Raw genomic sequence first — 26,537 nt, forward strand, 5'->3', positions numbered from 1 at the left:
AATTCAGGATTCACTGGATTACTTCTTGGAGGTGTTTGAGACTTCTACTCAGTTTTATACTAGGGCTTAAAGAGGGGGGAAGGAGGAATGAGTCAAAAATGACAAATACCCTTTAAAAACAATCACTCTTCTGCAAAAGGATAGGATACCACCTAGAAAGGAATGAAAGTACAACAGATTAAGCCAATCATTCATCTATAACTTCAGGAACTAGAAAAGTGCTTTTTTTTAATTAAACTTCTGAGCTTTATAACTTAGGAATTCACTATGGAATTGAATTTATACATTGTGGAAAGCTATTAATGATTAAATATCAGTTTGTCAAATTCCTTCTAGTTTGTACTGAATAACAACAAAACCCTCATCATCCACCTGCTTTTAACTATCCTGTTGAGATATAAGGGATTTTTGCTAATTAAAGATTAAAGACACTGCTACCATTGGTAAACTGTTTCCAGCATGATTTTTGAGTGTAGGAAAGAAGAAGACAAAAGTTTACTGTACAGTACAAGGTAGCTAAGTTTTTAAGACTTAAAAAAAGAAAGCATTACGCAATCAGAAATTTCCATGATACACGGTCTCCGCAAAATAAACTTCAAATACCACTTTCCAAATGATGAGGTGACACTTGCGAGTTTTTTCATGGTGCCCCAACATTTTTTTTCAGAACATTTTTAAAAATAGTGCTTCAGTTTTCCAAAATGAACTACGTCCAACTCAAAACAGTTTTTTTTCTTTTTCCTGAGGTTAATTAAAATTCCACTCTTGCATGTGGATAAAGAATTTCTTCTGGACTGTGTTTTAAGTCCATGCTGCATGTAACCTGAGTGCTGCTTGCTAAAAGCCTCTTTCTCTGTGTTTCTTCCTTTTCCAATCCTCAGGTGCTTTGGCAAGTAAAATACGACGAAGGGATACTCTTGCTATCAAACTTGGCAACAGACCATCTAAAAAGGAGCTAGAAGACAAAAACATCTTGCAGCGCACATCTGAAGAGGAGAGACAGGAAATCCGGCAACAAATTGGAACCAAGCTTGTCAGGTAATGGCTGAAATTTTAGGACGGCAGTGACCAAATCATACGTCTCTCCCCTCTGGGGTTTCCTGCCCGACTGAGATCATTGTGAATTCCTTGGGTAAGGGCACACATGGCCTGTGTGGTTTTCTAAAGTTGGTCCTGGGTGGTGAACCACTAAAAGAACTTGACTTTTGGTCCAACCAGTCATCAGTGGCTTTGGGGTCACCAAAGACTGAGCCAAGTGTCAAAATTTTTTTTCTGTTAAGGCCTAGTTAGTAAATATTTCAGGTTTTGCTGGCCAGAAGGTCTCTGTTGCAGCTACTCAACTGTGCTGTTATAGCCTGAAAGGAACCATAAGTAATACATAGACAAATGGGTGCAGTTGTGTTCCAATAAAACTTTATTCACCAAAACAAACAGCAAACCGATTTGGCCTGCCCATGATACTTTGCCCAACTCCTGGCCTAATCCACAGACTCTCTCACGCTCCTGTGATTGCCAAGAGGTTCTGCCCTGTGGGTCTTGAGATTACAGAAATATTAGTTAGCTTTAATGTCCAGCTCCATCCAAGTCATGTAACTATAGCCCCTCCTACTAAAACCTTCCCCTTTTATCTTCAAATAAATGGTTATCTCATTTCTCTTTTCTGCCTCCAGCCATTGTGGGGTTTCTACTTTTGCCACCAGTGACTTTGGAAGTCCATTTAACTGACAGTTTTTTGTTTTTGTTTTTTTTGTGGGGGAGTGCAAGTGAGTGAGGGGCAGAGAGAGAGAGGGAGGGGGAGAGAGAAGCGGAGCTCATCCAGGGCTTGTGCTGACCTGAAACAGGACTCATATTCACCAGAAGCGGGGCATAAGCTTACTCAGAGCGGGACTCGAACTCACCAACTGTGCGATCATGACCTAAGCTGAAGTCAGACGCTTAATGACTGAGCCACCCAGGTGCCCTTAACTGGCAGTTTTAGTAGAAATGAGTACCAGAGCCCTGGTTTTCGATGATGACTTTAAGCGTATTTAAGTACGAGCTATTTTGCTGACTTCTCTCACTCTGCATAAACAATATAGCACATCATTTGGGAGAAGGGAGCAGTCTGAGGTCCCGGGGCAGGATTTGGAGGTGGAAGAAACCCTTCTCCTTGCTAAGAAGTGGAAGATTACTCTGACTCTGTGGTACCTACAGGCTGGCATGCGGGGGCTCCGGAGGCTGTTACCTGTTTGACACATGGGACCTTGGGTGGGCAAATGAGGTGACACACTGAAGGAGCTTGAGTGCCTGGATCGTAGCAAGCACTTAATAAAATTAAATATTTTTATTATTGATTTAAGTCATTATGTATATCTGAAACAGATAAAACATTTTTAAAAATTAAACCCCAAATCGGCAACTTTGTTCAGTGTTTCTTAACAATGTGGAAGAAAAAGAATTGTACGCAGTCTATTGTTTTACATGGTAATTTCATTCGAGAGACTATACAAGAAGGAAATAATCCAAAAAGGAAAAAAAAAACCCTATGTATTTTACAAAGATGTTTATTTTAAGGCTATTACAGCAGTGACAAGTAAGACAAACCAAATGCTCAAAAACAGGGTGCTGATGAAGGACATTGTGAGGTGATTGTAGAACAGTGACTTCTAACTGCCTCATCAAGGATTTCTTGGAGGGGACACTCTGGCCTCTATGGGGGGTCCAGGGCAGTGTGCATGTGTTTGGGTGGGACAGGAGGGACTCCTTCATCCCAGGCTTAACCACCCAAGGATTCCACCCCAACCCTCAAAAGTCTGAGAGCCTCTGAAAGTACACATATAGACCATAGCCAGAAAATATCTTATCTGAGTAGAGTTTTAAATATGTAAATTTTACAGAATTGTTTTTCTACCAGTACCGCACATCTGATCACTGTCATTAAAGATAAATCACCCATAGTCCCTACCTTAGGGGATCTATGTGTCATGGAAGAGACAGAATGAGATACTCCATGGTTGAGGTCATGTAAAAAGTGCCAACATGTAGGTCAAGAGAACTAGGTATGAGACCCTGCTCTACCTTTCACTAGTACTTGATCTTAAGCAAGTGACTCAATCTCTCATTTCCTCATTTGTAAAATGGGAACTGGCTACTCCCTTGCTGAATTGTTTTGAGGATCCACGATAATTAAGCATCTAGCACAGCACCTGGGACTTTAAAAGTATGAGGTAACGAGAGCTATGATCATGGTCTTACCTTTATTATTCCTTGTGTGGTGAGTGGCCTAGTAGATGTGTGATCTGTGTATGACTGCTGTAGAGGGGCAGAGAAGTCAAAGGACAGGACAGGACAGGGCAGACACCCAACCAAAGGGTACTACTATTTTAGTCATTTGTAAGATTTCTGTAGGTAAAGAGAGAGAGAAATGCAATCCTTCCTGAGGGAGGAGAACACCATAAACAAAAGGAGCAGGATGTCCTTGGTGGATGGGATAGTGCAGGTATGTAACAGGGTGCTTGGGTGGCTGGCATGGTGGTTCACTGGCTTCTTTTGTAGGCTCAATTATGCAAGTTCCTTTCAAGGTAGCACTGAGGAAGATTAACAAAATTTTTAATGCGGTCTTTAAAATACCATTAATTTCAGTTCCTCACTCCATTTCTGCCGCAACTGGAACACTTAGAACTCATAGTGTCTTAGAGTAAGATTACCTCTCATAGACATTAGTTTAATTTGTGAAAACTCAACCTACATCCAGAAGAAGTTTTTTTCTGTAATTAACAAAAAATTAACACTGTAAACAAGACCAAGAAAAGCTATAAAGCGTTGTTAGGACATGCAGCTTTTGTGTGCAAATAGGTAGCTACTAGTCACAAATGAACCTGGCTTGGGGCACCTGGGTGGCCCAGTTGGTTAAGAGTCTGACTCTTGATTTCGGCTCAGATCATGATCTTAGAGTCATGAGATCAAGCTCTGAGTTGGGCTCCTTGCTGGGCGTGGAGACTACTTAAAACTCTCTCTCTCCCTCTCCCTCTCCCTGTGCCCTTCCCCTGCTCACACACACACATGTGTGCTCTCTCTCTGGCTCTCTCTCCAAAAAACAAAAGAATTAAAAATGAGCCTGGCTTTTGTGGAAGGCAGGTGGGAAGGGTCCATATATCTTAAACTAACTCTGCTACCTGTGTTATAAATCCACTTGAGGTCACAAAAGCCGCATTTCTACATTGTCCAGTGTAGATCAACCATCTTTTGAGTTAATATAAACTCTTAAGCAAAAGACTTCTTTAGATTCTAATGATCTGTATATTAATTAGGGGATGGGCTAAGCTGTTCTAACAGAGACCAAAAAGTGCAGCGGTCCAAATAAGATACTTCCACATGTTTATTTCCTTTCCACACAACAATCCAGAGGTAGGTAGGCGATCCAGGATGGGTGGGACACCCCACCTACTCTGTGCAGTCAGCCGGACACTCAGAGTCTTTCTGTCTTCTTGCTCTTCCTTTTTTTTTTAAATTTTTTTAATGTTTATTATTTTTGAGAGATACAGAGAGTAAGCAGGGGAGGGGCAGAAAGAAAGAGATACAGAATCAGAAGCAGACTCCAGGCTCTGAGTTGCAAGCACAGAGCCCAACATGGGGCTCGAACCCACAGTCGGGGAGATCATGACCTGAGCTGAAGCTTTCGTGACTGAGCCCCCCAGGCGCCCCTGTCCTGCTGCTCTTCCATCCCCATGGGTATTGCTATCTGCGTGATCCAAGCTGGCTCACATGACCATGTTTGAGTTCTAGCCCATGGAAAAGAGCAAGAGAGAAAAGGGAATACACGGTCATTTTAAGGGTAAAAAGCAGAAGTTAGAGAAACCACTCTTCTCACATCCCCTTGCAAGGACTCAGTCACCAAGCCATGCCTTGCTGCTGGGGAGACAGAAGTCTGTAGTTGGGGGGCCACAGCCATGGCTCGGGAACTTCTGTGTCTAAAAGGAAGGAGGAAGAATGGATCAGGGGGACTGGGTAGCAGTCTCGGTCTCCAGACTAACAGAAAGGAGACTTTTATTTTGTATGTGTAAAATGGATTTGTGTTTCTCAAAACAGGAAAAGAATAAAGCTTTGTTTCTTTGTTATTGTATTTCACATTTCGCACCAAGGAGGTCTTGTTCGTAACCTGCAATATATCCTTTTTGTCATCATAGGAGACTTAGCCAGAGGCCCACAACTGAAGAATTAGAACAAAGAAATATCCTAAAACGTGAGTATCTTATACGGTGATTCCTCATGTAACTGTTAACAAGCTCCCTTTAGAGATGATCCATTTATCAGTAGGAAACCTCAATATGTTTATTCACAAATGATTTAAATGGCCCATATATATCACACTTCTATATAATTTTTAAAAATGGGGTACCTGGGTGGCTCAGTCAGTTAAGCATCCAACCCTTGATTTCTGCTCAGGTCATGATCTCGTGGTTTGTGAGATCGAGCCCCATGTGGGGCTCCATGCAGATAACCCACAGCCTGTCTGGGGTTCCCTTTCCCTCTCTCTCTGCCCCTCACCCCCTTCTCTCTCTCAAAACAAATAAATAAGCATTTAAAAAAAGTTCTTGAAGGTTGTATTTCATTTTATGGCTTGGAGCCTGATATCCCCCAGACCAGAGTCATGGTTGTGACAGTTGTTTTTAAGAAAGATGAGGTATATTCTGTGTATGCTTCTGTTCAAATGTTAAAGAGAAGAAAATGCTCTAGTTTGCTTGCAAATAAATGTCAAAAGAAAAGGCCAAAGAATCCCCAAGGAAATAAATCAAACATTCCTATATTATTATTAATAATACAGTTTATTGCCAGGTTTAACAAATGACTCCATTTAAAACAGAATTATGGTAAAAGAAATTTTTGAGCCCTTTTCATTTTCCTTTGTTATGATAACTCTGTTTCCCTTTTGAGTTATTTATAATTCCTCAGCAGTTAAGGACTTCTCCATTCATTTTCCTACTTTATTTTCCCATTCTCTTTTCCCTTCTGTTTTCTTTGACTTTATTTCTTACTTACTAGTCCAGTAGAACTTCACCGGAGTTCGTATGTTAAAGCTATAAAACTAATAGAGGCACAGTTTGTCATTATATAGTGTATCGATGTGGTTACCAACCACAGTGACTTAAGTAATGGATATTTTTAAACTGAGCCTAGCTGCAGTTTTATATATTAGTAACCCAGTTTCAAAAGAGCTTTTTATTGTATGAAATATAAAAAAAGATCAGGGCTGGGCAGAGCTGCGGATAGTACTGCAATAGTAATGAGCTACGGGCATGCTGGAAATCTTTCTCAACCAGTCTTTTAGAGGTAATTCTTGTCTGGATAATCCCCATTCTTCATTCTGGGTTGTTTTCTTTCCCTAAGGAATGAAAGAATTTTTTTAAGTTTATTTATTCACTTTGAGAGAGAAAGGGGTGGGGAGAGCAGCGGAGGAGGGGCAGAGAGAGGAGGAGACAGAATCCCAAGCAGGCTCCACACCATCAGTGCAGAGTCCAATGTGGAGCTCGAACTCACAAACTTCAAGATCCTAATCTGAGCTGAGATCAAGAGTCAGATGCGTAACTGAATGTGCCACACAGGTGCCCCAGGAATGAAAGATTTTAATAGTACATTTGTACTATAGTTGCTATTACCAACACAACCCAACAACAAAGACTGAACAGTGAAAGGAACTGCCTATCTATGGGATTCTTTCCTTGGAATGCTTTTTTCTGGCCGTTTGTGAGCAAAACTGGAATAGAACCAAAGAAGGACTTAATGTGACCATCAGTGTGTAGAACAAGTACCAGTAGGGAGACAGAAAAAGTCATGACAAGAAAAGCAAATAAAATCGTGCTTTAGTTTTCTGAGGAAGGATGAAAGCAACATCTAATTTTGACAAACAAAACCAAAAGAGCTCATGGCTTTTGATAGTAGGTACCTGGAAAATATTTCTTGAATTAAATTTTAGGTAAGCTCAAGCGCAGACCGTGCGCTCCTAAAACACAAAGGTTATGTCTTATTAGATGTCTGATGCAATACCTGGGGGAAAAAAGAATGAATTCTGGGTAATTCTTTTCTGCTTCTGTGAGACAAATAGTGCCAAACCACATTGGTGTTTGGTTATTTGAGGAACTGTTTCATAGATGTAGAAGTGTATCATACGTTGATCTTAAGTGATGTCTTGGCTTCTATACCCCATTTTCCTGGAGGTTCAGGGAAGAGGGAAACGCCAAAGTCAACTTTAGATTTGACTCTAGCCCTTTTTTACTTCCTTCTTAGTTTATCTAACCATGCTTATTCTGGAAACAAGGCACATTTCCAGTCTGGAGAGGCTGATAACTGGTTTATGATCTCCTGACATAATATTGTGTGGCCAAGGGAAGCCGAAGAGAGAAGTGGTAGAGGTCAACCCGGAGCAATCCCCTAATCGGTCCCGGGGAACTGAGTGGACTCAGCCCCTGTGTGCCTCTGGGCTCTTCCACATGGATGACTCGCCTTTGTTTATTTCATCTCCAACTTTTGTTCAAAAGCAGTATGACTGACTATTTAAAGAAAAGTCCGTGTGTGCCATGGCACCATTTTATTTTTTGTTAAGGACACTTATTTTAACTAGGTCATCTTTCCATGACAGACTAGGGAACTCATTCACAACATAAACTAATTCAGCCATTCTCAAATCCACGCTCATCATTAGTTTCTTACACGAGAGTCAGGTGGCAGTCAGTGCAGGTCACTTTGAGACACCACAGGGCGCATTTTCTTTCTTAGTTTACCACTCACCGTAACACATCTTATTCCATCTCTGTCCTATTTTACTGCATCTAGGCTTTTTTTTAAAAAACATACAAAGTTAGGTTTAGTTGTACATTTTAGAACTAATTCCTTAATATTGCTAAAATGGAAAGCAAGTTTTTGTGCCTGAAAGATCAACTTTTGCCTATCAGGAAAAGAGATACTCACTGAACATCTTTTCCAGGGCAGGGATAGAAGATGCAGATCTATTTAGTTATGACTATAAGCTATATATTCTATAGAGAAAACAGGTAGTAGGCCATTGAATGCTGTCTGTATTTTTCCCTAACATTTTATTATGAAATTTTTAAATATAGAGAAAAATTGAAAGAATTTTATAGTAAACACCTGTATATGTACTATTTATAATCTATCATTAACATTTTATCACATCTTGCTTTATTACATATCTGTCCTTGCATTGATCCATGTTATTTTTTGGATGCATTTCAGAGTAAATGTATAAATACATTTTCAGTTGTTAAAAAAATCCTTATAAAACCATGGAAAACCCACAAAAAATATTTGGCTTTAAGTTTACTTATTTATTTTGAAAAAGAGAGAGAGGGAGGGAGGGGCAGAAAGAGAAGGAGAGAGAGAATCTCAAGTGGGCTCCATGCTGTCAGTGCTGAGCCCCATGTGGAGCTTGAACTCCCCAAACCTTGAGAGCCTGACCTGAGCCAGAATCAAGAGTCAGAAGCTCAACCAACTGAGCCACCCACATGCCCCAAATATTTGGCTTTTTTAACCTCGTTTATAAGAATCGGTGACTCCAGAATATAATATTCCAGTTGCTGATGTTTCAGTGCTTTTCTGTCTTCTCCTTTTAGCTCATCCCTGAAATGCTCTGGGCAACACTTGCTAGCCAGGCAGGTTTCCTGTAGGTACGCATGGCTGTTAAACCACATGTGTTGTTTCTGTGTTGATGGCAAATATTTCCTGAGGCACTTCTGAAATATCCGCCCCCTTTGCTTTGATGGAGTTACTTAAGGCAAGATTTGTCAAGGAGCCACTGTCACTTCCTTTATGAATATCCTTCCAGTCTGCTTAAAGTGACCAGAAAGGTTTACATTCTGTTTGATTAGCCCTTTAATAAACCGATAAACAAAGGAAACGGTTTAAAAAAAACACAGTGAGGAGGTATCTGGGTGGCTGAGTCAGTTAAGTGTCCCACTCTTGACTTCGGCCCAGGTCATGATCTCACCTCACAGTGAGATCAAGCCCTGCGTTAGGCTCTGTGCTGGGTGTGGAGCCTCCTTAAGATTCTCTCCCTTTCCTTCCCCTCCCCTGCTCACCAGCACTCTCTCTCTCTCTCAAAAAAGAAATAATAAAATTTAATTTAAACCTCGATGCATTTTTTAAACTACGATTTAACCTTGATTCTTTGTAAGAGATTTTTTTTAATTTAATTTTATTTTTATGTTTTGTATTTATTTTTGAGAGACAGCGAGAGATAGCGTGAGCAGGGGAGGGTCAGCGAGAGGGAGACACAGAATCTGAAGCAGGCTCCAGGCTCTAAGCCGTCAGCACAGAGCCTGATCCGGGGCTCGAACCCATGAACTGTGAGAGCATGACCCGAGCCAAAGCCGGACGCTTAACCATCTGAGCCACCCAGGCACCTATTTATAAGAGATTTTATAAGTGTTCAGAAGAATTCAGAAGATCAGTCATATTGACTTTCCTTCACCTCTCACCTTTTTTAACTTCTTTAAAAGCACAATTTCAAATATGGAAATATGTAAGGAAGTCAGCCCCTGATGTTAAAAAGGAATTCCCAAATGGTAGAATCCTGTTTGTTTAACTTCCTCAACTGCAATAGGCCTTTCTTTTTTTTAAATAGGTAGCTTGCAATCACTCAGCTGTACGATATGCTTAATAAAATGAAATTATCCAGTATTCCCTCATGAAAATTAAAGCAATCGTTGGCTGTGAGTCATATTAAATATCCACTTCTTATCTTTGAAAAGTACCTTTAAAAATGTAGCACAATCACTGTATAGGAGAAATTGACTGAAATGCTTTGAAGACTATATTTTCCTTTTTATTAGTAATATCATTAAAAGCTGACCTTGTAAAGCCTTCATTTGAATCACGTGAACCACATTGGCTTTTGTCTGCTATGTATAATTTATAACCTATATACCTTACCCAACTCATATAAAGTAAATATTTGACCCTGAGGATATATTTTAAGACTCTCAAACGGTATGTATTTTGTGAAGCAATTAGAAAAACCTACAGTATTTTCATAGGAAGAAATCTGAATTATAACAAAATTTGATTGACACACAGGCACTTCCTGAAAGTGTACTAACTGGTTGTTTCTTATCTCACAGGGTGATTTCAACTTATGTTTACTCTTTGTCTAAATAGCCAGATTGAACATTCTCCTTCCTGTGAATTAAAATTAGTATTTTGGAAGAATGTGGAAACTTTTCCCTGTCCTGATAAGGAAAGTTCATAGAGAATTTAGCCTGTTCAACTAACAAATACAATTGGTGCAAATATTGAATACTGATGTTTTATTCATTGTAAAAATAATCTTAGTGGTAAGAAGTCTATTTGCATTTTTAAAATGAATTTATCTTTTCATAGAGCAAACTTTTTTTTTCAACATTTCGGTTGAGTCTTTATATTGTGTGATGTTCCTTCAGTAAAATTCATAACAGCATCTTGTAAGAGATAATCTTTCATAAGCATTGGCATCCAAGAAGTAAAATCTATGCTCATGTGTCAAACAAATGATGAGCTACTGGAAGCAACAGAGAGAAGTTCATCAAATAAGTAGTGATTAAGACCTGAAAGAGTATTTATTTCTTTAAGATCCCTGGTCATTTTTCTCTTAATCCCATTCATTGGACAGCATTCATTAAATTGGCCATGAAATTTTACTATTTGGTGAAGCACTAGAGAAAAAGAAGACTTTGGAAAGCCAAAGTCACAAGAAAATAAATCCTCTCCATCAACAGTACACCATAATAACCCCATTCAGAACATTCTGGTTTGAAGGCAGAGTCCAAAGAAATGACTGCATTCTGCTTCTGTGGAAACCAAAGCAGACAAATCAAGTATTTTGGTTGGATTTGAAGGGAAATCAACCCAGACATGCATCAGATGGTTCTAATTTATTCTTTTGATATGTCTCACATTTTCATATGAAGGCCAGATCTGAAGTGAGTTTTTATCTGAATTCTGATAAATTGTGTTTATAAGCCCAGAAGATATTCAGCAACGAAAGGTTTTCACCAGAGTGTGGACACCCTTATAGTTTTTTTCAGAACACATTATGAAGTCAGGAAACAAAAAGATTTACAGTCAGTTAGGAAACTGATCCCATAAGGAGAAAAAGTAAAATATATATAAATTTAATGATCCATCTTTCTGTAAAATCTTTAGACAACCTTTTATGTCAGAGTGTTTGATCATTATCTAAATCAAATACATGTGGCCTGATCTACTTTTCTGATTATAAAATTATTTATAGTAACTAAGTCTTCACGCCTTTCCTCTCCTGCCCCCTTCATAAACAGAAAAGAATGAAGAGGAAGAACAAGAAGCAAAAATGGAACTTAAGCGCAGACTCAGCAGAAAGGTGATGAAACCATGATTGTTAATGAACATGTGTGTTTTGAGATAATACGTCATTATTTAAATGCAGATCAGCTCTCTGCCTTTACATTTGATACTGCAGAATAATTACTCTGATTAGGCTACTACCTAATCAAAGACATTAAAATCAATGGAATGCACACAGTATGAATTATGTTTATATTTGTGACTGCATGACATGCTAATATGAAGAGTTAACCATCAAAAGTTTTAAATTACATTAACTGATTATGAAAATAACATTTTTAAATGCAAAAAGAAACAAAAGAGAAAAGAAAATCTCACACGTATATTTTATTCAGTGATAACCATTATTAACATTTCAATATACAGTTTTTTTAAATGTTCACATTTTCTGTGTAGTCTTGAAAATACTATGTAAGTATTGGCCACTATTTCATGGGTGAGTTGGGTCAGGAATTTAGTAAGTGAACTTGATTACCCAACCTGTCTGCTGTAGGGCTACCTATCTTGACAAATGGCTTCCCTCCAAAATTCAGACTATTGTTTCCACCCACTCAGGAAAATATAAATCTGACTCTTTTTCTCTAAGTGTTAGAATAATAATAGTCTTTGGAAAGACTATCGGAAACTATCGGAGTTGGTCTTTCATTATATTTCATTATAAATTTTACACAAATATATAAAGATTTACTTAATAATTCTTCAGATGATACCTTTCACAGCTGGACAAGGCAGGCTAAGTAAAATATGGCATCTGCAGTGAAGTGTGTGACCTGGCCCATCTTTATCTGAGCTGGCTGGGGAGCCCACAACAAAAGCACTCTAAGGCCCCCAGAAGGAACTCCATTCCCATGGAAAAGTTGGAGACTGTTTTGAGAGATTTTGGTTTTATTTTGAGGGAAAAAGATCCTTAATTCATCTCTTTTTTTTTTTTTTCCCAAAGATCCTAAATGTCAAGTAATGATCAAGCTGACAAAGATTCTGTCAACTGAACTGTTAGTGATAGCTCTTCTTGCATTCAGTGGATGTTATGGTGCCAGCTACAAATAAGCCATAGCCCCTCCTCACTGTTCCATGCTCGCCCCTGCCATGCATAAGCGTCTTTCGTCACTCCATTTGGGCCCCTCCAGGCGGCAACAGCACCTGACCTGACCCCCTGACTCCCACTCTGCTCCCCTCTACAGAGCTCTCTACCACGGCACAGGCCAGTCCATCGCACTTATAACACGGTCCTAAAAGCAAGACTGGATGGGGAATTTCTGACCCATGTGGCCTCCAGTCATTGCCTTTTGGGCGCTCCCCAGAGACACTGGTTTCTCTACCTCCTTACCCCCACATTCCCTGAAGAGGCGGTGAAAAGCTAGCGCTATAGATTGGATAACACCTGAGTATAAGGGAACCGTTTACATTATTCTTCCCTTTGTCCATTGTCTACCAGGGCTTTATGAAGCTAGAAAGAGCCACAGTTGCCCAACCCCAGCTTGGGTGAACTCAGAATGTAGACCCAGGCCCTTATAGGAGTACTTAAATGACTTGAATGTTAGAGCATTGACCTACTTCAGCCTCTGATTTCACTCAACAGGACACTGAGGCTCAGGAAAGGGAATTTTTTTCTTACCACAAACACATCATTTTTGTGTGTCAAGGTGCTTAGTTTTTTAAAAAATTGAAACTGTATGCAAAAGGAACCCCTCCAAAGAGGACCACTTAGACAGTGAATGGTCTGGCTGTGTACTACATAGTACATACATGGGTAAAAACGATACTAGAAATGGACCCCATGAGTAAAAGAGAATCTGGGTCTATGACATCTCCAGACTGAGAGAGGCCACAGAAGCATAAACCTTAGTAGCAGAGAGTAGATCATGCCTGTCACCTAGGGCCAAGGAATCTTTAGTCTCTGAGAACCATCTCTCTTCATTCTTGGGCTTGGGGAAGGACCAAGAGAGGAGAGAAATACACAGGGCTGAGTGGATTAAATAGAACTATAAATTTGAATTTGACTAAGACCATAGGAGGCATCCAAGTTATTAGAAGCATCTTAAAGGTCTCAGCCTATTTTAAGCAGTTGTGGCCCACTGAGTGTACTCTGTGCCCCTGCACATTTCTGCACGGCAGCTTTTCCCTCCAGGATAATGTCAAATCGGGCCTGGGTCTCTCATCTCCTCCAGAAGACCACCATAGACACAACCTCCACCAGACCATTTCTTTGTCATAACTTTGTGCATTTCTGAACATCGAGGTTTAATACAACAGGAACAGAGATCTCATTTCTAGAAGTTACAGTGCGTTTGTCTGCACGATTGTGTCTCCGAGCCAGCCATCCTATATCTGGATTGCTATTGTGTCTGCGTGACTTCGTGTTCCTGTGTCAGGGATGACAGGTGCCTTTATCACAATACCAGGCAAGTTGGGGAAAATAGCATAACGCAGATGGCTGCCAACGCCTGTGACCTAACAGTGATGATTTTTATAGTCTCAGAATTAGGGCACACTGCTTTCTGGTTCTCATTAGAAACTCCCAAGATACTGCTGCCTTTTTTTTTTTCTTTTGGATATCTGAAAATGACCTTGTTTAGCCATACCTTTGAAGTTCACTATAGGCAACTTGCCACCATGAGGCTGTCAATCATAGTCTCCTGAACTTGTCCTTCTTTCCCTATCCCCCTGCAGCTCAGCCTGAGACCGACAGTGGCCGAGCTCCAAGCTCGGAGGATCCTGCGGTTTAACGAGTATGTGGAAGTCACCGAGTCTCCCGACTATGATCGCCGGGCAGACAAGCCCTGGGCCAGGTTAACACCTGCAGACAAGGCAAGACATCCTCATAGTTTCAGCCATGATTTTCCTTGTTGATGATTTTACTGCTTTTCGCAAAGCTTCGATATCCCTCACTCCGCAAACACACACACAGACACACACACTCCGTCATCCCAGGAAGGTAGATATTACCAGGTAACTCACCAGCTTTCTGCCATTGGTTATTTGAGCCACCTAAGTGATCCATTTAGTAATAGCAATGGAGCCCTTTCAGCTAAGTCTCGGAAAAAATGAGTTCTTAGTTACCACGTAACCTGCCTACATTCATACCTGGATTGAGGGCACGGTGGTCTCACAGCCATGACTTTTCCTTACTCTTAGAAAATATAACTTATACAAGTTATCATTTTAAAGGGATATGTTAACAGTGAAAAAGGTATCAATCTATATGAAGGCTGGCACACTGTTTCTATAAATAGCCAGAGAGTAAATATTTTAGGCTTTGTGGACCATACTGTCTTTGTTGCAACAGGTCAGCTCTGTATTGTAGTCCAAAAGCAGCCATAGACAGCAGGTAAGTGAATGGATGTATATGTGTTCCAATAAAATTTTATTTACAAGAACAGATGGTGACCAGATTTCCCCTACAGGCCATGGTTTACCAACTCTCAATCTCTACCATGGCTCACAGTGCAGAAAAACTGAAATGCATAGTGAGTCCCATCATAGAGAAAGACTTTTTTATGAGTAATATGGTTCAAAAGCCAAAAACTTTTCCAACCTTTTGTTTTCAACTGCTTCAGTTTAGGGTTTTCCTAATATCCCAAATAATGATTTCTAATTTTTGTTTCTAAGCAAAATTTGGTATCAAACAAACTCATGTCACATCCAGTCTTAATGCTGGAGCTCAGTATTTAATTAAATGCTGTGCTAAAGCTTTTCAATAGGTTTCATTCTGTAAAGCACCTGGTACATGTCAAGCACATATTAGAGATAGAGATCAGAAACCATTTGCTCATGAGAAGGAGTGACCACTATGGAGGAAAACGATCACAAAGGAAGGATGTTGGGAATAAGAATAGAGAATAGAGGGAGGCTGGGAATAGCACCCAAGGGACCTGGCACTGGTGAAGAGGCAGTAGGACATGGAGAAGAAATGTCTGTGAGGAAGAGGAAGAGGAGGAGATGTAGCCCAATAGCCTTGGAAGCAGAAGATCAGGTCACAGGTGGTTAGTCATGTGGCAAGAGGGGACATTTTAGCAGTCTGGTGGGTGGAAGCCTGACCAGTAGAGACAAGGAGGATAAAATGCAACCTCAGGAGTCTTGGCTATGAAGGAGAAGCGATAGGAGGAAGTAATCACTTGAGCGGTGATGATTGTGGAGGCTGCAAGCTTTTATATATATGAGAAATACCTGCGCAATCTTTTGTGCCACAAAGAAAAAGAAAGGTTGAATACATAGGAGAAAAGGTTAGTACTGAGTACTGAGATAGTAGGGCATAATCAGTGGAGCCACAGGAGAATGCATGTATGTAGAAAAGGCAAGAGGGAGACCCTGGAGGCTGGGGTGGAGAGCACAGGCTGAGGGACGCTCTAAAGGTGGAGACTTCTCCAAGGCAGGTAAAGTCACTCAGGTTGAGGGAAGCCACCAGGGGATGAAGAAAACTGGTACTCAGGTCCTGTGTCAAGCTCACTGCTAATCAGTGCCTTGTTTCTTGAAGGAAATGTCAAGGTTATGGGTTATGAAGAATTGCCTATGAACTACGTACTGTGGTTTCCTGCCCTCACCCCGACGGCTCCCAGTATAATGTCCAGCCCTGTGCTGTCCCCTAGGTCACTAAGAAGAAGAGCGCCTGGCCTCAAGAGCCTTGTGTTCTAGTCAGAGGGTAGACTCACGGACACAAGTGCCATGAGTACAAAGCGTATGGAGTCCGGAGGGAGGGGAAGGGGAACAGTGGGAGAGTTTAGGGGCAGGCCCCTCCCTCGAGGTGCGCCTCGAAGGTCTCTCCTTCAGCATGGTGTGGACAGCAGGGGCCTGCCATTTGCCTACAGCCTGTTCCTCACATCCAGGTCTCCAGCAAGTCGTCATGAGTTTTAAAACCATGTCTCCCTCGGGGAGCCCCTCTTGGGCGGGTGTGAAACACAGCTAAGACTGTTGAGCGTGTTTTATCCTGATCGAGCCCTCAACCAGCAGCCCTCTGCTCTTCCCTTTACTGCCTCACACATAATTTTGAATGGTTTCCACTGCCTTTTTTGACTTCCTTCTTGCACTTTACCGTCACTGTTCAGTGGCAGTAGACGTCACTTACGACCTCACGTGTTGTCTGACACCTCACAGAGAAACTCGAGACTTTAGGTCAGCTGCAGTCTTTAGGGTAAGTGTTAACAATGGGTAACATTTCTTTTTCAACCCAACCCTATCTCAGATCTGGTCGTATACCTTCTTCTGGCATTTTGGTTTTTGTTTCTTCATTTGTGAATTATATTACATGGCAAAGAATGTATGAAACAGATGTGCCATTTAAATAATAAAAAGAAGATACCTGTTTTATTCATCCCTGAGTATTACTAGTACTGAACAGGGATCCATGTGTTCCTTCCCAATTGCATTTCCCTCCCTTCCCTAAGGAATAACCACCAGGGCACCTGCGTGGCTCAGTCAGTTGAGCATCCAACTTTAGCTCAGGTCATAATCTCACAGTTTGTTGGTTCAAGCCCCGCGTCGGGCTCTGTGCCAACAGCTCAGAGCACGTGGAGCCTGCTTCTGATTCTGTGTCTCCCTCTTTCTCTGCCCCTTATGCTCACTTACTCTCTCTCTGTCTCTCTCAAAAATAAATAAACATTTTAAAAAATTTTTTAAAAGGAATAACCACCACCCTGAATTTTGTCTTAATCATTTCCTTTCTTTCCCTTTTAGAAGTTTAACCACCTTATTTATACCTCTGAACAATAGCTGTATGTTTCTTAGTTTTGCCAGTTTTGGAGGCTAAGCAATTGGATTCATACAATGTACTTCTGGGTGTTGCATCATTCAGTCAACACCAAAGAATCTGGGTTGATGCACTAGACCAGTGTTACTCTTTTTCACTGAAGTGTAATACTTTGTCGTATGTATCGGTCAGAAAGTTATTACCCATTCAGTTGTTGGTTATTTAGTGTGTTTCCAGATTTTATACTTACAAGCTATCTACTATGAAGATTCCTGTATGGTCTTCAGGTAACACCGATCCAAGAGTTTTATAGCATATATTCCTTACGATGGGATCGCTAGGTCCTAGAATGTAGGAATGTTCAGCTAAACTAGGCAGTGGCAGTAGCTTTCTAAAATAATTGCTCTGGGGGCGCCCGGGTGGCTCAGTCGGTTAAGTATCCGGCTTCCGGCTTTGGCTCAGGTCATGATCTCATGGTTTGTGGGTTCGAGCGTCACGTCGGGCTTCTGTGCTGACAGCTCAGAGCCTGGAGCCTGCTTCGGATTCTGTGTGTGTGTGTCTCTCTCTGACCCTTTCCTGCTCATGCTGTCTCTCTCTGTCTCTCAAAAATAAATAAAAAAATCTTAAAAAATAAAATAAAATAAAATAAAATAAAATAAAATAAAATAAAATAAAATAAAATAAAATAATTGCTCTGGCTTGCCCTCCTACCAGCAAAGGTTAAAACTTCCCATAGTTCTCTGTTCTTGCCAACATGTGATGGTCAGTGTTTTTGTTCTTTTTTTCTTGTTGTTTTACTTGACAACCTAGTGGTTATGAAATAACATCTCATTGCACTTATATGTTGCCTCTCATTAATTACTAATGAGGTTGAGCATATTTTCATACCTATACGGCATTCGAATTCCACTTCTGTGCCTGTCTTTTGCCTCTTTTCGGGTTATCAATTTCTTATTGATTCATAGGAGTTCTTCATATATTTGAGTTATATGTGTTGCAAATACATATTTATCTTCTCCCAATTTATAACATTTCATTCTCTTTATGGTATGATTTGACCAAAAAAATTCTTAACTTTAATACAGTGAATTTATCCACTTTTTCCTTATGTCTTGCGATTTTGTTTCTTTGAAAAAATTCTTCCTATACCAAAATCCTAAATATATTCTGCTCTACTGTTTTCTAAAACATTTACAGTTTTGCTTTTTCACATTTAAGTTCTTAATTTACCTTGATGTCTTTAGAAGGTATAAGATATGCTTTTAATTCTGTAGAGTAGATCATCTCTAGTATGTTTTCTATGTTGATGTTTGCTCTTTGATCTTCTTTCTCCTAAGCGTCTTGCCTTTATTTGGCTGTTCTTTTCTAACTTAGGATGGACTCTAAATCATTAACCTTCTTCCTTTCTTTTCTTCTGATATAAGCACTAAAGGCTATATATGACCCTGTATGTCAGTGGTTCCCAATCTTGGTTACATATTACACTCACCCAGGGGGAGCTGCAAGAATGCTGATACCTGGGTCCCATGACCAAAGATCCTAACTTAATTGGTCTGGGGTGTGACCTTAAATATTGGGATTTTAAAAGTATGTGGTCAGTAATTGTAGGTGTTCCATATATCCTTGAAAACAGTGTGTGTTCTACAGTTTGGGGTATAGCATTTTAAATATGCCTGAAACTTAAGCTTCTTAGTTTCATCAAATTTCTGTATCCTTGCCTTTCTTATTCTTGCTTTTTTTTTTTTTTTTTTTTTGGTCTGCTAGGTCTATCCTAAACTAGGAGAGGAATATGTTACCTCTCCCCCCTCTATGTGTATGGATCTTCCCTCCTCTTTATAATTCTTTCAATTTTACTTCCTATATTCTGAGATCATGCCGATAGATACATACAAGTTTAGAATAATAACCTTTTCCTGATGAAGCCTTTATTATGAGTCTCTATTCAAGAAATGCTTTCTGTTGTAAAGACTATTTTATCTAATATTTTAACATAAAGGTGAGTTACTTTTAGAGCACCTTAGTGTGATGAATTCACACTGTAAACCCATGTGAGGGCTACTTATGGATTCATATACTCAGGATAGATTTCATTCTCCCTCACGACTAAGCATCAGCATGAAACTTTCTGTGCTGATCCCTGGGGATCAGACATTCTAGCAGAGCCTTCACAGAGCTATGCCATAAGGGCCCCTCTCTATGGCAGGAGGATCATGTATTAGACTTTCCACCTTGGGCGAGTTTTGTCTCTAGTCTTCAAGATCTCGCTAAGCTATGAAGAAGACCACTTGAAATCACCGCATAGCACATGCCCTCCAAAGCCAAAGCCAATTTCAGTGCTCTGCTTGCTCCATTTCTCTGGGCTTCATCTTCATTTATTATTTTCCATCAAGGTATTTTTTACTTTCTTACCAGCTAATCAGTACATTTAAGATAATTCTTAAATGTTATATTCTGCATTACAGTTATTTTTCAGTAGAAGGGCTGGGCTACTCACGGTGTGTCGTTTTCAAGAATAGTGTAGGTGTGCCTGGCTGCCGCAGTCGGAAGAGCATGTAACTCTTTTTTTTTTCTCTTAAGTTTTTTTATTTATTTCAAGAGGGAGAGAAAGAGTGCCCACAGAAAGGGCAGAGAGAGAGCGGGGGAAGAGAGAGACTCCCAAGCAGGCTTCGCACCATCAGTGTGGAGCCTGATGCGGGGCTTGAACTCACAGACTGTGAGATCATGAGTCAGACGCTTAACCAACTAAGCCACCCAGGCTCCCTGAGCTTGCGATTTTTGATCTCAGGGTCATGAGTTCTAGACTCATTTTGGATGAGGAGAGTACTAAAGAAATAAATAAACTTAAAAAAATCTTAAAAAAATAAAAGCATTAGTGTACACTGTTATACAAATGTTCTTACATTCTCTTCCCCTAGTTGTGGGCTTTTGGCCATTTGCCTCTCATTTAGTGACTCTCAGCTGACTCTGCTCCAGTCACCATTTCTGTGCAATGAACCTCCCAAAACTTAGTGGCTGAAAATGACAACTATTTTATTCCATCTTACAGATTTTGTGGCTTGGGGACTTATCAGGGCTTAGCAAGGGAATTCTTCTGTTTTTCATGCAGTTGACTCTGGTCATTCAGTATTTTTCAGCTGACAGATATGTTGCTCTGGAGGGTCCCCACTGGTTTCTCTACACATCAGTTGTCTTAGAGAGGATGGCTCAGAAGCTGGGATGAGTTGGGGCTGTCCACCAAAGCACCTACACATGGCCTCTCCTGCATCGTGGCCTCAGAGTTGTCGCACTTATTACGTGGTAGCTGGCTCTTTCCAGGGCCAGTGTCCCAAGAGAACAAGGTAGAAGCTGTGTGGCTCTATCTAACCCCCTTTACAAGACACCCATCCTTAGTCCTCCATATTCTACTAATTACAAGTAGGTCATAAGATGAGCCCAGCTTCTGGGCAAGGGGAATTCACTCTACATCTCAGTGAGAGGTGGCAAGGTCATATTGCAGAAGAACATGTGGGCTGGAGGTGTTACTATTGCAATCTTTTACAGATGTAATTGCCGCACCCACCATTTCCAGCTGGCTTGATATTCAAATGTTGAACTTCACAAAGGCAGGTAGGGGGTGGCCAGGGAAATGAGTAAAGATCGCAGCAGGTGCAAAGTATGGAAGCAGTGAGAGTCTAAATGATTAAATTTTCCATACCCTAGAAATAGTCATTTGTAACTCATGTCTGTTGTTGGAAGGTTAAACTCCTCCATCTCTAGTTATAATGGAGAGGATTTTTCTTTTTAGTTTTGTGTTGAAATAAAAATAGATTTTTGTGCTGGACTTCTAGGCTGCAGGGGAGTTCTACTTGGTCTTCTTCTCTTTCTTCTGCAGGCCCAGTGTCTGTTCAAGAATACTTTGAAGGCACATGACTGGCATCTCCCCTACAGAGCAAACTCTGAGCCCTAGAGCCCAGCCAGAACCCCTCCCTCCTCACATAGGAGGCTCATTTTTTCCCCTGTGACATTGTCTCTCCCATTTCTCCTGACACTTGTGAAGCTCTAAAGGACGGCATTTTTAGAACTGGATTTATATTGTAAACTTTCTTCTTTGAAGAAAAATAAAAATCATTTCTTTTAGATTAAAAAAAGGCTATATACTTTCTAAAGATAGATGATAGAAAAAACACAATTTAAAATGTATTAATTTATAGTACATTGTGTAAACACAAATGATTCAGGTTTGTTGGTAAAAATCAGAATATTCAGAAATATAAAAAGAAGAAATAACAATTACAATGCATATCAATGCATGGTACTTTTAAGAACTTCTAAAAAATATTATTTTGTACCTACCTAACACTGAAAAAAAATAGTTATTTGTTTTCTCTGCATGTTAAAAGAGGAATATAATGAAATGTTACTTATTGCCCAGAGATACTATAAATGGTCTTAGTGTGTTTTTTATTTTAGAATGAAAATAATACATGCTGGATTTCTGGATTTCTGTTGCTTTTTACGTTAAAATAAAACTCTTCATGATCATATAATTATCGGGTTAAAGATCATCTATTTTATTCAATGAGTATATATTTTATTCTGTAGGTAATGTATTTTATACCAGTCAGGTATAACAATCTGTAATTTAACTTTGATGGTAAAAAAAAGAGTTTTACTTTTTAACTTTTGAACTATAAATCTCATATAAAGAAAAAATATTGAAACTAAGTATTTTCCATCTCTGCTCTCAAAATAAACACTGGATGTCATGCCTCCTAAAGGAGCCATCTTTCTCTCTCTTTTCCTGGTACTATTTCTTAGCCCCACTAAGATACGACTTTGCATTTAAAAAAAATCTTTGAAGTTCAAGTATAAAGAGAAGGGATCAGGAAGCAGTTAGTAACTAATCAATGATCATTCTGTGAAAACACTGTGGTAGATGCTGTAGGGAATCTCATAAATCCAGTAGTCTTATTCAGTTGCTCAATTTGGGGAAGAGAAGTGGTGGGAGAAATGCCTTTTAATTGTGAATTTGATTGAGCTGAATTCACCTTTGCCGGTTAAGCATTGGACTTCTGCCCAGGTTGTGATCTCGGGGTCGCGAGTTTGAGACCTGCATTGGGCTCTGTGCTGACAGCTCAGAGCCTGGAGCCTGCTTCAGATTCTGTGTCTCCCTCTCTCTCTGCCCCTTCCCCACTCATTCTCCCTCCCTCTTTCTCTCTCTCTAAAAAATAAACAAACATTTAAAAAATAAAATAGAATTTTCAATTTTAAAATATATGTACTTGAGTTCAGCACTAGAAACAGACACACATACAGTGAGATACAGATAAGGCCTAAGATGACAAGACAGGCAGAGCCAGAGGAGGCCATCAACTTGGCCTGAAGACCAAGGTTCACATGACAGTTACCATCTCCTTGGGGTAGGCTATGAGCTCATAGGTCCAGAGGAGAGGGCAGGCTTTGGAGCTGGGGATGTTAGGAAACCTGACTTGGCCACTTGGGAGAGGTTTGACCTTGGCCAAATCACTGAACTTGAGTTTCCTTGCTCAAAGAGCCAATTATATCCCATCTCGAATTCGCTGATGCATTCATGAAGTCCCAGCTCATCAATAAATGGTAGTGCTTAGCAGGCTTACATTCATGGGCAGGTTTGCTAAGATTTGTTCCCCATGGGTGACATTTTCACTATGCATTGAAGCCTCAGTTTACAATCTAGTCGAGAATTATCCAGTGAGGGGCACTTGGGTGGCTCAGTAGTTCAGTGTTGGACTCTTGGCCATGATCCTAGAGTTGTGGGATCAAGCCTTGTGTCAGGCTTCGTGCTGAGTATGGAGCCTGCTTTAGATTCTCTCTTTCTTTCTCTCTCTATCTTAAAAGATATAAATGAATGAATGAATGAGTGAGTGAAATTATCCAGTGCAAGAGAATTGAAATTCAGATGATACATGTATTTGCCTAGAAGTTACTGAGTAATTACTTATGTATTAAAACCCTTGTAATAATTAAGAACTGTCCTGGGGGGCATCGAGGGGGCTCAGTAGGTTAAATATCTAACTTTTGATTTTGGCTCAGGTTATGATCTCACGGTTTGTGAGATCGAATCCCACATTGGACTCTGTGCTGACAGTGAGGAGCCGGCTTGAGATTCTTTCTCTCTCCCTCTCTCTCCACCCCTCCCCTGCTCTCTCTCAAATAAATAAACTTAAAATAATAAAATAGAACTGTCCTAGATAACAGAGACATAAAGATGAACATACTACCCTTCCAGGAATGCACTGTCTAAACAGGTCACAGGAAAGACTGAGATTTTGACTCTGCTGAGATATTCTTGGCCTGTGTCTGGTTGTCCTGGCAGCAAGGAAGAGCACAGCACCTCTGCATAGCCCCGAGCTTGATGAGTAGTCAAGAAACTCCCTCCTTGTTCCACATCAGATTTTTACCAAAGAAATAAGCAAAAAACATCACATGATGGGAGCTCTAGTTAATCCTGGCCTCACAGCTCATGCTGTTTGAGAAGGCAGCGGAGCCTGTATTTTCAACAAATTACCTGTTGCCCCTGGCCAGGATGACCCCGGAGCTGACTGGAAGAGATTAAGCAGACCTTCCATCACCGGTCATCACTAGTCAGTGTTAAACTTCATTTCAGCCATTTTCGTTTCCTCTTTCCTCTCTGTTATTCTCATGGTACCAAAAACTGCTGTGTAATTGCTCTCAGCGCTCTGTCCCGAGGCTTGTTTTGTTTCAATCTTAGAAAATACAAGGTTTGGCGCAGTGACAACCAGTGTTGGGTCTGGCTCGGCCCCATCCAGCAGCCTGGCTGTTTTCTCCTGTGTCTTTCCACAGAATCAGTCCCATTTACATTGATGGGGAAAGTGATTAGGCCTGAACTCTGATCTTATATGCATAGAAGGGAGTTAAGGTTATTGTTACCTGTATTTTCTGAACATAAAAGTGTCTTTAATTACTCTTTTCCTCTCATAACTTTCTTTAAATAGCAAGAGGCGGCAACTCTTGGAGTGTAATTGTGGTGGTTCTGCAGGGAATTTTTTAAAGGAGTATTTCATTTCTTTAACTGACTGTAGTCAGGTCTTGCTGATGTATATTTTCAATTAACCGTCTCTGTAATTTCACATCATATCCATAGCCTATAACTGACTCATTTTTCCTGATTACAACCCGTACACACAACATAGAAGTCTGAGGCAATTATCTGGATGACTTAGGCTCTGATGCTCATTTCATTGGACAGACTGTGGGACTAGAAGTAAAAGACCTGAGTATGAGCCTCATCTTTGTCCCCTTAACAACCTTTTGATATCTAACAAGTCACTCCATCTCTCAAGGCCTCTATTTTATCATTTGTAAGATGAAATCGTGTTCGGATTATCCACTGGTCAGTGACTTAACCGTCTTATTTTGCACGCCCTTTCGAGATGGCTCCTTCACTGTCACAGCTGCGCCTTGTCGCTCCTTGGCCTCTCTCTCCATCCACATGGCACCGCATCCTCCCTGGCCTCGTCCTGTACCTTGACTCTCCCACAGTGTGGTCTCCTGAGATTACTCACAATTTTTACATGGCAGCTGACTTCCAAGAAGAGGGAGACAAAAGATGCCAAACTAGTTAAGGGCTACGTCCCAGACTAGCACAACCTCACCTCCGCTGTGTTCTCGGTTTGTTTGTTTTTTTTAATGTCTTTATTTTGAGAGACCAAGACAGAGAGTGAGCAGGGAAGGGGCAGAGAGAGAGAGGGAGACACAGAATTGGAAGCAGGCTCCAGGCTCTGAGCTGTCAGCACAGAGCCCAACGCAGAGCTTGAACCCACAGACTGTGAGTTCATGACCTGAGCCGAAGATGGACGCTTAACCGACTGAGCCACCCAGGTGACCCTGTGTTCTCTTGTTTAAAGTAGTTGCAGGATTCACCCAGATTCAAGGCTGGAGTGATAGACTCCACCTGTTGATGAGGGAATAAGAAAGTCACATTGCAGATGTGCATGTGGGATATGCCCAAGAATCTCCAATTGAATTTCTCAGGAAAAATGCATATGTGTGTAGTTATAAATAAATTATAAATGTTACTAATGTAAGGGATGTGAGAGACACAATTTACAATTAAAAATGAACTATCTGGTACTCTTTATTTTGTGTGGATTCTGTATCCCAACTGATCCTAAAAGAATGCTTTCATTGACTTTTGCCAGACTCCTAGATCGGTAGCCAACCTACTATTGAGAATAAGGACCTTGCCTTATTTGTCTTTGAGTCTCCTTCAGTGACATTATCTTGCACCTAGTAGACTCTCCAAATAACAATGAAAGAATTGTTAGCCACAGTCATAAACTAAAGCCTAGTTCATCTTTCAAAAGTTTCACAATAATGACATTTTATTGAATACTTAGCGTACAAAGCACTTTCATGTGTTCTTTTTTAAAATATATAATTTTAAATATATAGCATTCAGTATAAGCTCCATGAAGACAGAACTTGCTTTTTTTCTTTTTCTTTTCTTTCTTTCTTTTTTTTTATTTTAGAAAGAGAGATCATGAGCAGAGGAAAAGGACAGAGGGAGAGAGAGAGGGAGAAAGAGAGAGAGAATCTTAAGCAGACTCCATGCTTAATGTGGAGCCTGACGCAGGGCTTGATCCCACAGCCCTGGGATCATGATCTGAGCTGAAATCAAGAGTCAGACACTCAACCGATTGAGTCACCCAGACGCCCCTCATATGTGCTTTTAATTGAGTCTTATTATACTGTGAGGAATTCCCATCCCTGTTTTCCAGAGGGGAAAACAAGTTTTGGAGCAAAATAATATACTGAGGGCCACTGCAACTAAAGACATAAAGGCCAGACTACAACCCATGACTTCTGACACCAAGTGCAACAGTCTGTACTTCCTCTACTGAAATCTTACATTCGGAGGAGAAAATTAAAATGAACATGGAGACAGGATTCTCTGCCACTCTCTACATTAAATTATTTCCTTTCAAGGAAGTCTTTCTGACAGATGCTAATTGGCAGTTAGTATAGGGTATGTTCACTATCTCAGCTCCTGATTTAGGAAACAATAGTTACAGTGAGTACAACAAAGTACCCTCACTGTTGACCTTCCTTGTGAGATAAGATGGATGGTGTTACTACAGGGGACTCAGGCCCACAGATAGCTCTCTCCTTGCTTCATCTCTCTCAGAACTCAGTAGCAAGAATTCTTGCCACAGTTCCCAGCCACAGGTTCCCCATAGAAACTAGAACCGCTGAGGAATGCATATAGGGAGATGAGACCATCTATGACTGTGGGATTTAAATATAACATCGAAAACATGTTGGGGGAAAGCTCGTGTATTGCAGAGTGACTGTCAGTGATGGGAGGAAGCCAGAGAGAGGCCTCGGACTTCATCCCGTCTCTTCCCTTTTCTAAAATTCATCATTTTCCAACCACAAAGTAGATTTTCTTATCTCTCAATCAAGTCGTTCTCTGTGGTTTGGAGTATTCTATGTTTTGGCTGAAGAGTACATTTCTCATAGA

At 40.5% G+C, this 26,537-nt stretch overlaps 1 protein-coding gene across 6 annotated transcripts in view; it reads left to right on the forward strand.

Moving 5' to 3' along the window:
• The window catches only part of PHACTR2 (phosphatase and actin regulator 2), a 130,227-nt gene that overhangs the window by 84,174 nt on the left and 19,516 nt on the right, over positions 1-26,537 (forward strand). For all 6 annotated transcript variants that reach the window (XR_003910522.1, XM_029943784.1, XM_029943783.1 and 3 more), the window contains 4 exons: positions 882-1,038; positions 5,166-5,221; positions 11,307-11,368; positions 14,023-14,160. Coding sequence is in view for 5 of the 6 variants with exons in the window: in XM_029943784.1 (XP_029799644.1) it covers positions 882-1,038; positions 5,166-5,221; positions 11,307-11,368; positions 14,023-14,160 (413 nt within the window). In the remaining variant the exon portion in view is untranslated. The remainder of the gene's footprint in view (positions 1-881; positions 1,039-5,165; positions 5,222-11,306; positions 11,369-14,022; positions 14,161-26,537) is intronic.

The sequence above is a fragment of the Suricata suricatta genome, chromosome 7 (genome assembly GCF_006229205.1).
Source record: "Suricata suricatta isolate VVHF042 chromosome 7, meerkat_22Aug2017_6uvM2_HiC, whole genome shotgun sequence".
NCBI lineage: Eukaryota > Metazoa > Chordata > Mammalia > Carnivora > Herpestidae > Suricata > Suricata suricatta.